Genomic DNA, 14,317 nt, shown 5'->3' on the forward strand with positions numbered 1-14,317 from the left:
CCCTAAACATACCAGTAAATCCACCAAGGAATGGCTCAAAAGAAAGAAATGGAAAGTTCTGGATGGCCAAGTCAAAGCCCGGATCTAAATCCCATCGAGATGTTGTGGGGGGATTTGAAACGAGCTGTGCAAGCAAGAAACCCCTCAAACATCGCACAGCTGAAAGAATTCTGCATGGAGGAGTGGGCAAAAATTTCTCCCAGTCGATGTCAGAGACTGGTAGACAGTTATAGGAAACGCCTACTTGAGGTTGTTTCTGCCAAAGGGGGCAATACCACCTATTAGAGCCAAGGGTGTTCTTACTTTTTCCACATGTGCAAAATTTGCATTTATGATTATTTAAATTATACAATGGACTACAAAATGTAAATGTTTCATGATATTTGTTATATTATATCATATCACCTTTATCTGTCAATATTGTTGAAATGAAGATCAAATCGCTATATGTTGAAAAAGTCAAAACTTTACATGGGGTGTACTTACTTTTTCACGTGACTGTATGTATGTGTGCGTGCGCCATTGGTTGTTATCTCCATATGCTGGTTTCAGAACGGAGTCCTCCCAGGTCCTCCCAGGAACGGAACAGAGTCCTCCCAGGTCTCGAAGTATGCACCTCAGTTTCAGTAAGGATCATGATTCATGGACCAAATGGTGAAGTTTTCTTGCTCTCAAACTTTTGTTCCGAGGGCTCTTTTGAGGATCGTCAAGCTCTTCAGCTTCCAAGACCTTTACGCTTCATTTTTGAGGTCTTGATATTTGGTAATTTTCATGTTTCTGCATTGTTTAGGCCAAAATCTCCTGGTAGTGACACCTCCACTAGAAATGCCTTCCTTTCCTTTTTTGTACCAAAGTATTATATCTGTTCGCAATGCTTTGTTTTCTCTGTTCCCGCTCGATGGGATCATTCGATCATACATTAGCATTACTTCCTTATTTTCAATGTTCACTTTTGGTTCATGTTTCCATATTAAAGTTTTCTTAAACTGGGATATTGAAAATTTTGCAGATGTACCAGTGGATTACTAGATACATACTTTATTGTGACTTTGTGTGTACAGCTGTCCTGACATGAGTTTTTATACATCCTGTTAGGATGTGGCTTGTACTTTCTGTAATTCTGTTTCTACCTTGCAGAACCTCCACCTCTCCGATTGACTCAGGCCTGCCATTTAAAGCCATTTGCGTGGCGTCCTTGGTCTTGGGAATTTATTATGATTTGTTCATGAAACAGAAACAACAGTGCATGGAATCGGATGTAGTTCAAACATGGTGAACTATTGAGGTATATTTTACCATTATTGCTTAAATTAAAATGGTGGACTTGTTCTAATATATTTATTCTCTCTTTGGTGAAATTTCATCTGTAAGGAGGTTGTGATGGCGGTGGGTCTTCTTCGTTTTAATGCTGCACTTGGCTGCGGGGTCGCATCATTGGCCGAGGGAGCGGCTGTGCCGCTGAGGCAATTCATGCCCTCTGTCGGTTAGTCCTTGGGGCAGGAATTTGTTCGTGGTTCCGGCGATAGCTCGGCCACTAGTACTCCACGTGAAGAAGACCATTGGATCTTCAACGTCCGTCAACTAATTAACGTCCGCCCGTTTATCGTCCGTCCGAGGAACGGCACACGCATTGATGAATCACCATACATGTGAAACACCAGGATGACAGTTTATAGCTCGATCGGGATTCGAACCCAGGGTAGATAGCTCATTGGCGAGTGTGTGTAATTTGCGTATCTCTCAGCCATCATACCAGCCCATTAGGGCGGTGAAGCAGGCGTTATCCTGCGGTGTAATGAGCCTCGTTTATCATAAAATTTCTCTGCATTTATCATTATTGAAGATTGCAGGTATGCGATCAATAGCGTTTGAATAAGATATAATAATGTACAAGGAAAACAAGAAATTCCTCAGTAATGGACATTAGACTCCATGTCGTCTTCCTCTTTCCGGCCATATGTAGTTTATTTTCAAGTCGTTTAAAATTGTTCATGGTTCAAATTAAATTATCATACTTTAGGCGTGACCTGAAAAAGCTTCGAAAATTTGATGTAAGGTTTATCAATGAGACTGAGACCCACTCTTCTTCTGTTGCGTCATCGATTCGAGAAGCTGAAATTGGCGCTGAAAATGGCTGCGGCGTTTTGGGTCAGCATGAACAGGACGTTCCAACGCGGTTCATTCTTGAGGACATCCACAGGAGGTGTGATGCGCAGCGGGAAGCGGAGCATACGCGTAAAAGCGCTGTGCGTGCGGATAGCGATGTGTGCGTGCGGAGCAGCGTGTGCGGGGAGCGCGGAGCAGCGTGTGCGGAGAGCGCGGAGCAGCGTGTGCGGGGAGCGCGGAGCAGCGTGTGCGGGGAGCGCGGAGCAGCGTGTGCGGGGAGCGCGGAGCAGCGTGTGCGGGGAGCGCGGAGCAGCGTGTGCGGGGAGCTTGGAGCAGCGTGTGCGGGGAGCACGGAGCAGAGTGTGCGGGGAGCACGGAGCAGAGTGTGCGGGGAGCACGGAGCAGAGTGTGCGGGGAACACGGAGCAGAGTGTGCGGGGAACACGGAGCAGAGTGTGCGGGGAGCACGGAGCAGAGTGTGCGGGGAGCACGGAGCAGAGTGTGCGGGGAGCACGGAGCAGAGTGTGCGGGGAACACGGAGCAGAGTTTGCGGGGAACACGGAGCAGAGTTTGCGGGGAACACGGAGCAGAGTGTGCGGGGAACACGGAGCAGAGTGTGCGGGGAGCACGGAGCAGAGTGTGCGGGGAGCACGGAGCAGAGTGTGCGGGGAGCACGGAGCAGAGTGTGCGGGGAGCACGGAGCAGAGTGTGCGGGGAGCACGGAGCAGAGTGTGCGGGGAGCACGGAGCAGAGTGTGCGGGGAGCACGGAGCAGAGTGTGCGGGGAGCACGGAGCAGAGTGTGCGGGGAGCACGGAGCAGAGTGTGCGGGGAGCACGGAGCAGAGTGTGCGGGGAGCGTGGAGCAGAGTGTGCGGAGAGCGTGGAGTAGAGTGTGCGGGGAGCACGGAGCAGAGTGTGCGGGGAGCACGGAGCAGAGTGTGCGGGGAGCACGGAGCAGAGTGTGCGGGGAGCACGGAGCAGAGTGTGCGGGGAGCACGGAGCAGAGTGTGCGGGGAGCACGGAGCAGAGTGTGCGGGGAGCACGGAGCAGAGTGTGCGGGGAGCACGGAGAAGAGTGTGGGTAGCACGGAGCAGCATGTGCGTGCGCAGGGAGCGTGGAGCAGAGTGTATGTGGAGCACGGAGCAGAGTGTGCGGGGAGCACGGAGCAGAGTGTGCGGGGAGCACGGAGCAGAGTGTGCGGGGAGCACGGAGCAGCGTGTGCGGGGAGCGTGGAGCAGAGTGTGTGGGGATCACGGAGCAGAGTGTCTGCAGGGAGCGTGGAGCAGAGTGTGGGGAGCACGGAGCAGCTTGTGCAGGGAGCGATATGTGGGGTGCGCGGAGCAGAGTGTGCGGGGAGCGTGGAGCAGAGTGTGCGGGGAGCGTGGAGCAGAGTGTGCGGGGAGCGCGGAGCAGAGTGTGCGGGGATCGCGGAGCAGAGTGTGCGGGGATCGCGGAGCAGAGTGTGCGGGGATCGCGGAGCAGAGTGTGCGGGGATCGCGGAGCAGAGTGTGCGGGGATCGCGGAGCAGAGTGTGCGGGGATCGCGGAGCAGAGTGTGCGGGGAGCGCGGAGCAGAGTGTGCGGGGAGCGCGGAGCAGAGTGTGCGGGGAGCGCGGAGCAGAGTGTGCGGGGAGCGCGGAGCAGAGTGAGCGCGGAGCAGAGTGTGCGGGGATCGCGGAGCAGAGTGTGCGGGGATCGCGGAGCAGAGTGTGCGGGGATCGCGGAGCAGAGTGTGCGGGGATCGCGGAGCAGAGTGTGCGGGGATCGCGGAGCAGAGTGTGCGGGGAGCGCGGAGCAGAGTGTGCGGGGAGCGCGGAGCAGAGTGTGCGGGGAGCGCGGAGCAGAGTGTGCGGGGAGCGCGGAGCAGAGTGTGCGGGGAGCGCGGAGCAGAGTGTGCGGGGAGCGCGGAGCAGAGTGTGCGGGGAGCGCGGAGCAGAGTGTGCGGGGAGCGCGGAGCAGAGTGTGCGGGGAGCGCGGAGCAGAGTGTGCGGGGAGCGCGGAGCAGAGTGTGCGGGGAGCGCAGTGTGGGTTTCTCGAGATTGTACCTGAATTCCACGTTGGGACAATGGCAAGAGTCGCTGTTGGTAGTGCAGAAGTTGGCCCATTTAATACCAGTGTCGTGGAGTGAAGTTGGGTTGTGTTCGAGCACCAACACTCTTTACATTGGTTCTGCCAGCTGTACTTCAGGAAGTTTTCACAAACTTCTGGCCTTATCTTGCATGTGATTTGTGCCAGCTGTTTGAGCATTACATATTTTCATACTGGTTATTACCCTGGGCACACCAAGAGCTTTAAGAAATTGGGTTACAGTCTGTCCATCCGTCCGTCCATCCACTAATGTCAGTTTGTGATAGAGGAACAACTTGTTTAAATTGAATGTTGTATTTTGAACATGAATCAGAAACCAAATATGCCGTATAACAGTGCTCTGGTTCTGAATTTGTCCTGATCGCACGTGCGAGGACTGAGATTGTTTTTATTTATTGATTTATTTTACTCCATTTGCCTGTTTGGCATTAAAAGAAAATAGAAAATCATTCCAAACGGGAAACGTAGTTTTTAGTGGTCATAAAGGACACATACAACAGGCACGAATAACGAATGTAACGTTTCAGATCAGGTGATTTGATAGGCACTGCATCATCGGCGGTAAACTTCCAGAATAATTTTTTAAATATGAACTTCTTTTTTTTCTTTTTTTTGTATACAAGATCGAGGCTCGTGTAAGAGCTAACATCAATCACAAAAAAGGACAAATGGACACACAAAACATACAATAAAGGGAGCGGCAGACAAGATGGGGAGAGAGAGGGAAGCACACAAATAAAACATTTGAGAGCAGGGAGATCGGGAGATCTGTGGGAGGGAGAGGGCTTGGGGGGAGGAGGCACGGGAAGCCTGAGGAGGGGGTGGGAGAGGTAAAAAAAACACATGGACACTGCTAGAACTTCCAGGAAAGAAAGAAGTCGGGATTAAAAAAAGCAAAACAAGTGGATCTGGGGTGAATTAACGGGGGTAAAAGAGATCAAGGTTTTGGATGGGGAAGACTAGAGATGGTGGTGAACAGCTGTTTTAAAGACCTGGAGGGAGGAGTGGGATTGAAGAGAGTGAGGGAGTTTGTTCCAGAGGCAGGAGTAAAGAGGAATGAAGGAATGAAGGTGAGCAGAGAGTCTTGATTGTGGCAGTTTCACCAGAAGAGGGTTGCTGGCAGATCTTTGGGGACAGAGCACAGACAGAGCTGGAGGAGTGAGGCTGGAGAGGAGTCGGCAGAAGACAGAAAGATCACCAACCTGCCTGCGGTGAGCAAGTGAAAGGCCCTCAGAATCTGCTTCATCGAAGGAGATTCCATTGATCCTGAAAGCTTTGGTTTTTACAGCGTGAAGCCGAGCTGGGTGTGAGGCAGGAGCACCGGCCCAGAAGGGAGAGCAGTATTCCATTGAGCTGCAGATGAAAGCCTTGTATGTGGTGAGGAGCTCAGGTGTGCTAAGGAAGGACTTCGCAAGACTGAGGATGCCCAGTCGGCGACTGGCTTTGGAGGCCAGCTTGGAAATGTGGTTTTCCCAGGAAAGATCATGGTAGATAGTGAGACCCAAAAGCTTGAGTGACAGAACTTCTTCAAGAGGATTGTTGAGAAAGTAGATGGGAGGGTTTTCCAGTTGGTCTTTTCGGAGAGACAAAGTGAGAGTGTGAGATTTGTCAGGATTGAAAAACATGTACCTCTTGTTTGACCAGTTTGTGATTTTGTCCAGGTTTGTCGATAGTGAGGAGGCTGCAGACTGCCGATCTGAGGGTTGAGATATGGAGCGGCAGAGAGTGGAGTCATCAGCAAAGAGATTGAGAGGATTTTCCAGAGTCACAAAGATAATTGATGAAGACCAAAAAAAGCATACAGGGCCCAGCATACTGCCTTGAGGAACTCCAGCCTGAACAGGAAGGGGAGATGATAGAATTCCATTCAAGGCCACACGTTGACTGCGACCGGAGAGGAAGTCCGCAAGCCATGCGTGGAGATTTTCATGTACTTGGACATGTTAAATAAGGTGGTACCCTGTTAACATAAAACACAACCCTGTTAAATAAGGTGTTAAATAAGACCTGCATCAACGGCGCACAACTTCCGGAAGGTTTGCTGTGCGTGAAGGTTTGTGCGACCTTTAAAATCATTATTTAATTTCGGTTGAATTATATTGTTGCGGTTTTCCGAAGCCCATTCCCTTACAAAGGGGAGATTAAGCCCCTTTTTCTCCTTGGGTCTTCGAACCGCGAGACTGAGTCGCCACTTCCGGGCAGACGTGGAAAAGGGTCTCGGGACAATTTCGCACGTACCTTGAGTACCCACGCCGCAGCGGAAGTGGGGACCGAGTCTCGCAAGAACCACGTGTAATTGAGTACACCCGAGCGGATGGCGTACTACGTGGTCCGTGCTGTTACCTTGCTATTGGAACCCGATCAGAGCGATCTAATTCGTACCATGCTAAGTCAATGATGGAAGGGATGAAACGGTCGAATCAAAGGAATAACAGATTTAATTATTATTTACACAATGTACAATGGTCGAAGAAGAAGAGACACAGGGCAGTCTTAAACAGTCTTAACTTATTTCCCCAGATAATGGGCCCACTCACACACACAGGGAGATGAAGGAAGAATGTTCATGCGCCGAACGCGCCGGCTTTGGTCGCTCTAGCAACAGCTCACCCGGCATGGCCCTCTGGCGGTCACCGCACGTATCCCGGTGAAGGCAGGCAGGGAGGCGGGAAAATCCTCGTGGCACGTATCTCGGCAAAGGCAGGCAGAAGGTTATATGCGCGTCTGTGGCCCGGCGCGGCTGTCTTTTACAGCGCAATTAATACAACTGCCGGCAAACAGCGCTCGGAACTCATAACTCGTAACTCGGCGCTTTCACTCTCGTAACTCAACGGAGGACTGATCACAGCGCATCCCTTCTCATAACTGAGGTCTCCGAACTGCCCTCATAACTCATGGGCTTGTCTCATAACTCAACACCCCAAACTCTCATAACTCATTTGCCCCGTAACTCAACTCTTGGGCTGCGCAACTCGTCTGCACTCCTCGGGGATCTGACTCAAGCTCAACTGAGAACTCAACTGAGGTGGGGGCTCCGGGCACAGGGTTATATTGCCACGCCCGAGCCCGCATCGAATGTTCCAAAACCCGCCTTTTGCCGCAGTGGTAAGTCACTCCCCTCGAGCCCTGATTGGCGGCTCGTTCTTACCGTCGGCTCCTCCTCCGCCTTCCTTTGGCCTTGATCGACTTGTTCAGGCCAGCCTCGTGGTATTTCATGCTAAAACCAAAAACAATCAAGGCATCGTAAGGGGAACCTAATTTTCACTATCCTACTCAACGCAAAACGAACACAGGAAAGGTCTACGCTTACATTAACTAAGGAATAACTGAACTATCGCGAGGCTACATGTTGTAGTGTAACTAAACTAAGAGGGGAAAATTAACCTTTATTACACAACCACAAAACCGCAACAATATACTTGAACACTGTGTGCGGTAGGGTGTTCTATGAACTCTCTCGTTCCAAGAGGTTTTCATTTATCGGTTTCACCTACCAGGTTAAAAAAAAATCCCTCGAGTTCGAATTTGCTCTTCCATGAGTAATTGTTGATTTTCTTTTTTATTTGTTGGTATTTAAAAAATTTTTTTTTTTAATGCAGGTTCATTGGTGGTTTGGAAGATTCCTTCTGCTTGCCTCAACGTTCCTACTGAACCTCCCAATTACGATGGTAAGCCAGTTTGTCTTTTCCATTTATGGTTAATTTTTGTGTTTTTTTTCTCGTTCTGCTGAGTACTCTCTGCTTGTTAAAAATAAAAAAATTTACCGACAATGTAAGCAGTTGCCCGTTTCCTGATTAATTAATTCATTGTTTTTATCTTCTTTTTTTTAGATATTGTCATCCCAGAAAAAAACAAATTGAAATTCTATAGCAGAGCTCCAAATGTGCAAAATCCACGGAAATCCCCAAAGTGTCTGCGAGATATCAGAGGTCCAGCAACCACAGGAAGGGATTTTGAGTTTGGCCACTTTGGCATTGTGGTAGGTCAGCTTGAAGTTGCTCTTTGCTTAATCGGCTTAATCTTTCATACATTAATCAATCAACATCAGGGATGTACGACAATCTTTACAGGGTGTCAATTCTACAGAAGCAGTCTCTTGCCAAAGCTTACAATCTCGATGGGTTTCCACTGCGACGCAGGATACTTGACTGAAGGTGGCAGCAATTGGGAATTGTTGAAGGTGTCTAATCTTGGTTAACTTCCTGATTATAAACTGTCACCTTGGTTTTTTGCAGGCAGCATGTTGTATTGTTGAGTACACCGTCCATCGGTTGGGATGTTAGCCTGATTTCCTGTCCATCAGCATTTGCTGAGCTGCTACTGCTAAGTTAAAGATCCCACATTTCTAATTCCTCCCTTGATTACTACCACTGGGAAGGCAATGGTAAAGTACCCACATGGTTTACCATTGCCTTCCCAGCGTTAATCGTCAAGCCTGCCTTGATGTGAGAATGCTTTGGTAGCATTGACGCCCTGGAAATGGTATGAATGAACTCTCAACAACAAAATTGCTGGAACACAGCGCTTGCATTGCTCTGAATAAGTTTAATTGATCATGATGTAATTTCTATAAAGTAATAAGCAGCATTCATTTGTGTTTTAGTCCCCTTCCGGTTTCACTGGAGGGGACTATAGGTTTGCTCTCCGTCTGACTGTCCATCCGTCCGTCCATCCCACCTGTGGGTTTTCGGACTTTTTCCCCTTACCCTCTAACATATTGAACTAAAACTTGGTACGTGGCTTTATTATGATAAGGTACAGAAACTACAACTGATTCTGTAGCTTTGCATAACTAAAGCAAGTAAGAGCAATCAGAGATTGCAGACCTTTGCCAGGATGTGTTTTTGTGTTTTTAAAGGCTTTTGTATTAAAACAAATATGGCGGCCGAACCATGTGACCAATGACGTCATTGTTTTTTTTTCTCCACAAATTTATCCCGATATATTTATCCCTATATATAAATTTCAACTTGATCGGATGAAGTTTTGTACTTGTCGAATTATGACATAATGGAGGTACCTATGACATCATCATTGCCCTCGCCAGAGGAGAGGGAATTGCATTTGAGTCCGTTTGTCTGTTTGTCCGCACAGAATAAATATGTTTTTCTCTGCAACCGTTGGTCCGATTGACAGGAAATTTTCATCATAGATGCGCCTTAGGGTGGTCCAAAAAACATCGATCTCTCCGATTTTGATGCTCTACTGGATTATTGTTAGAAATGGTCTAAAACATTCACCCACCAAATATTTTCGCTCAATTCCATCTAGAAACTCATACACACTTCAATTGAAATATGGCGTTTTTCACCAAATTTGGCTAAATGAGAACAATCCAATAGCAACCTAGGTGGAAAAAGTACAAAAGGTCTGAAGGTGAATATCGGAAAGACGAAGGTGATGGCAAGTGGTAAAGCATGTGCTAAGGTGGAAAGAACTGGGAAGTGGCCCTGTGCTGTGTGTCGGAAGGGTGTCGGAGTGAACTCCATTCAGTGTACAATGTGCGCTGAATGGGTTCATCAAAAATGTAGTGGTCTGAGAGGGTCATTAACCAGTGTGGCAGCTACATTCAAATGTAAGGTGTGCACAGAGGGAGCTGCAGATGGAGGAAATGTTGAGTTGGATCTTGGAGACAGCGTGAAGCTGGAAGGTGTGAAAACATTTTGCTACCTCGGAGACATGCTGAATGGAGAAGGTGGATCAGACTCGGCAACGGTTGCTCGAGTGAGATGTGCATGGAAGAAGTTTCGGGAATTGAGTGGCGTGCTGATGATGAGGGGAGTGTCGTTGAAGCTGAAGGGAAAGGTGTATGCTGCATGTGTGAGAAGTGTTATGATTTATGGGAGCGAGACATGGGTAATGAACGTAGAGCAGCAACGAAGGTTGGAAAGGGTGGAAATGCGAATGGTTCGACGGATGTGCGGAGTATCGTTGAGAGAGAGGAAGACAAATGATGAATTGCGAAAGATGATCGGAATAGAGCCTGTGATTGATGCTGTGAAGAGGAACAGGTTGAGATGGTTTGGTCATGTGTTGAGGAAGGATGAAAGTGACTGGTTGAGAAGAGTGATGGAAATGAATGTAGAAGGAAGTAGAAGACGGGGAAGACCGAGAAGGACTTGGCTAAAGATGGTGGAAGAAGAAATGCGGGCAAGGGGGTTAACAAGGAGAGATGCAGAAAATAGGGCAAAATGGAGAAGATTGTCATGGGGACCGCAAGGCTAACCCCCGCTCTAGCAGGGAAAATGGCCTTTAAAATGCATGTTGTTGTTGTTGTTGTGGAAAAAGTACATGCACTATTGTACTAAGGCATTTTGTGGTTCATTGCGCTTGCGCCTGTGAGTGTGAAATCATCATGGTCGAAACATGTTTGACAATGCTTGAAACATGTTTGAAACATGTTCATACATGTCTGACTCATGTTTCGACCATGAGGACTTCACAGGGGTATGTACCATCAATGACATTATTTAGGAAACAAGTACAAAAAGTTTTAATTAAAACAAAAGCCGGGTCGATGTTACACAATGCCTAGATGCAGCTGTGCCTATAACGTCGATGTTATAGGCACGGGACATTCCTATTGATTCGATTACTTGATGTTATTTTTGTGCAAAGTGAAAATATATCTCGGCAATTTCCCGTGTGTGGCGACGAATTTTTAATATATCTCGGCATTTTCCCGTCTGTTATTTCAGGCGGTGTATGACTGACCATGCCGAGATTTAAAAAATATATATCTCGGCAATTTCCCGTGTGTGGCGACACGTGAACGACGCTATGCTCCTCTCTCCACATTATTGTGACGACGTATAAATTAAATATTTCATCGTGACGATTGTCATCAAATGGACGAATTTTTAATATATCTCGGCATTTTCCCGTCTGTTATTTCGGGCGGTGTATGACTGACCATGCCGCGATTTAAACAAAATATATATATATACGTATATATATATATTTTTTTGTATACTGAATCGAGGCTCGTGAAAATATCTCGGCATTTTCCCGTCTGTTATTTCGGGTGGTGTATGACTGACCATGCCGCGATTTAAAAAAAAAAAATCTCAATGGACTTGAAGTTACAGGCCTTTGAGAATTCATTTCGTTCTATAAAGGGCAACTTTCATCGGATTTTCTTCCCGTTTTTTTTCAACCGAGTCTAAAACTATGTTAGCGACTGTGAAAAATGAAATGATATATCGAATTTGATTTGAAATAAAACTGTGTGAGAGAGGAAGACACCACGGGCCTACAAAACAGGCCTCAAAGCTATGCGAGTTAATAAAATGGTGGATATTTGTTTATATGAAGCCTCTCCCAGAATGGGTGGAGCTATGGTTCCCAGAATGGGTGGAGCTTTGAGGTTTTGTCTTCTCTGCAAGAAGAAGAACAAGAAGAACAACAACAACAACAACAGCAGAGGGCACTCTATGACCAGCGTCTGCGACGCGGCTAAAAAATATTTCTAAAGTCTTTGTAAGTCATTAAAATTGACCAAAATGACAAATTTATATGTTGAGTGTGTATGAGTTTATAGATGACTCAGATGCAAAATATTTTTTGGGTGAATGATTTAGACCATTTCTAACAATAATCCAATAGAGCATCAAAATCCGATTTTTTTGCATTTTTGGACCACCCTAATGCGCCTCCACCTGTATATATTTTTTTGTCCCCCGTCGCACCACGGAGCGAAAGGGGGACTATGGTTTTCCCCTCAGTCCGTGTGTGCGTCCGTCCGTGCATGCGTGTGTGCGGGTGTGCGTGCGTAAGCGAAGTACCGAATTCTAATTTGGTGTGTGGGTGCAACCCACATCAAAATTCAAGATGGCCGCCGCCATGTATGTCTGCCGCCATGTATGTCTGACGCCATGTATGTCTGAACCTTGTGAGCGGAATATCTTGAAAAATAAACGAACTGCCAACTTCTAATCTGGTGTGTGGGTGTATCTACGCATAAGGAAGAACGCTATTGAAAATTGGGTCGCCACGTCAAAATCCAAGATGGCTGCCGCCATGTACGTCTGAAACTTGAGCGGAATATCTTGAAAAATAAGCGAAGTACCAACTTCTAATCTGGTGTGTGGGTGCATCTCAGCATAAGGAAGAACGCTATTGAAAATTGGCTCGCCACGTCAAAATCCAAGATGGCCGCCACCATATATATGTCTGAACCTTGTGAGCGAAATATCTTGAAAAATAAAGGAACTACTAACTTCTAATCTGGTGTGTGGGTGTATCTACGCATAAGGTAGAACGCTATTGAAAATTGGGTCGCCACGTCAAAATCCAAGATTGCCGCCGCCATGTATGTATGAACCATGTGAACGGACTATCTTGAAAAATAGGCGAAGTACCAACTTCTAGTCTGGTGTGTGGGTGTATCTCGGCATAAGGAAGAACGCTATTGAAAATTGGGTCGCCACGTAGAAATCCAAGATGGCCACCACCATATATATGTCTGAACCTTGTGAGCGAAATATCTTGAAAAATAAACGAACTACTAACTTATAATCTGGTGTGTGGGTGTATGTACGCATAAGGGAGAACGCCATTGAAAATTGGGTCGCCACGTCAAAATCCAAGATGGCCGCCTTGCGTCTTCCACTTTGTCAACTCACATCACTTCGCCGACGGGGGACCTAGGCGTAACGCTTGTAATGATTATTATGATGTCGTGGATCACGTGGTACGGGCACCATCTTTTGAAAAAATAAAGAAAAACTTTGCACCTCTATCTCCAAAAGTGCTGCATAGAAAAAATTGACATGGCTCATTGTAAAGAACTCTCCATGCAGAGTAACATATGTTAATGATGTCATAGGTGCCTCCATTATGACATCATAATTCGACAAGTACAAAACTTCATCCGATCAAGATGAAATTTCTTGAGCATCATCTGGGGATAAATTGGTGGAGAAAAAGAAAATGATGCCGTCATCGGTCACGTGGTTCAGCCGCCATATTTGTTTCAACACAAAAGCCTTAAAAAACACTAAAACACGTCCTGGCGAGGGTCTGCAATCTCCGATTGCTTTTTCTTGATTTTAATGTCTTGTTTTGTGTTTTACTTTCCCGAACGTAATCTTGAAAACCTGTTGCTCTGGATTATAATCTCTGTAAAATTTGTTTGATAATGTGAATTCTTGCTTTTGGCAGAGTATTGATTATACCAATGATGGTGTTTTATCACAGGCCTTGGGTGGCGGGTATCTGAAATGGGGACATTTTGAGATGATTCGGTTGACCACCAGCCGTAAAATGAACATCAAGACAATGTTTGCGCACTGGAGGGTGGATGCACCTCACAAGCCCATTACCAGGAAAGGTCTGGGGCAGCGGATGGGAGGTGGAAAGGGAGCGATCGATCACTACGTGACGCCAGTCAAAGATGGTCAGCTGGTGGTGGAGGTTGGAGGGAAATGCGAATTCTCCCAAGTTGAACCGTGGCTCGCACAGATAGCTCATAAACTACCATTTCCTGCCCGTGCCGTGTGCAAAGAGACATTGGAGGCAATGAGAGCGCAGGAACAATGGCGCGAAGAAAACAACCAGAATCCTTGGACTTTCAAAAGAATCGCAGATTACAACATGCTGGGAATTCGTTATAAACTCGGTCCAATGGATCGCATGTACTATGGGAAATATTGGGGGAAATTCAAAGTGCAAGATCGAGTGTGATCAGATTGAATGAAAAATTGAAACATTAAAAAAAAACAATTCAATTTTTCCAATTCTTTTTCTTGTGGTTTGAACTGCACGTTATGGGCAAACAATAAAGCTAAACAAGGAATGGCTCATAATACCTGTGCTGTGCTATCCACCCAGTCAACAATGTCGGTTTCCTTATCTTCCATGTACAAATGACAATCTTACCAGAAACTTGATCAAACCAAACTTCCATCTCTGCACCACAATTGATTATACCAATGATGGTGTTTTATCACAGGCCTTGGGACATAGTGTAACGTAGGGGCGATACCCCTGGTGCTCACCTGGTAGAATAAACAGTATACTGCACTGACTAAAGATATTTTAAACCAATTTCAATGTTTTCTAGAAGACAGGGCAGCATGAAAATCATACTAACATAATCATAAGACTTTAAACAAATAAACAAAA

At 46.8% G+C, this 14,317-nt stretch overlaps 1 protein-coding gene across 1 annotated transcript; it reads left to right on the plus strand.

Annotated features, from left to right (window-relative positions):
- The first annotated feature begins 1,892 nt into the window (after positions 1 to 1,892).
- On the plus strand, positions 1,893 to 13,998 carry MRPL16 (mitochondrial ribosomal protein L16). The gene is made up of 4 exons (XM_068118781.2): positions 1,893 to 2,203; positions 7,792 to 7,860; positions 8,023 to 8,171; positions 13,391 to 13,998. Exons 1-4 carry the CDS (start codon positions 2,065 to 2,067, stop codon positions 13,874 to 13,876), a joined length of 843 nt encoding a protein of 280 aa, XP_067974882.2. The 5' UTR covers positions 1,893 to 2,064; the 3' UTR covers positions 13,877 to 13,998.
- The last annotated feature ends 319 nt before the right edge of the window (positions 13,999 to 14,317 follow it).

Source organism: Myxine glutinosa, chromosome 6, assembly GCF_964187855.1.
Source record: "Myxine glutinosa chromosome 6, kmMyxGlut1.1, whole genome shotgun sequence".
NCBI classification, from domain to species: Eukaryota; Metazoa; Chordata; class Myxini; order Myxiniformes; family Myxinidae; genus Myxine; species Myxine glutinosa.

Excerpts from the sequence above, each read along its gene's own strand:
- MRPL16 (XM_068118781.2), top strand. The coding sequence starts at position 2,065 with ATGAGACTGAGACCCACTCTTCTTCTGTTGCGTCATCGATTCGAGAAG. Across the intron at positions 2,204-7,791 it reads CTTGAGGACATCCACAGGAG|GTTCATTGGTGGTTTGGAAG; the intron begins GTGTGATGCGCA and ends TTTTTAATGCAG. Across the intron at positions 7,861-8,022 it reads TGAACCTCCCAATTACGATG|ATATTGTCATCCCAGAAAAA; the intron begins GTAAGCCAGTTT and ends TCTTTTTTTTAG.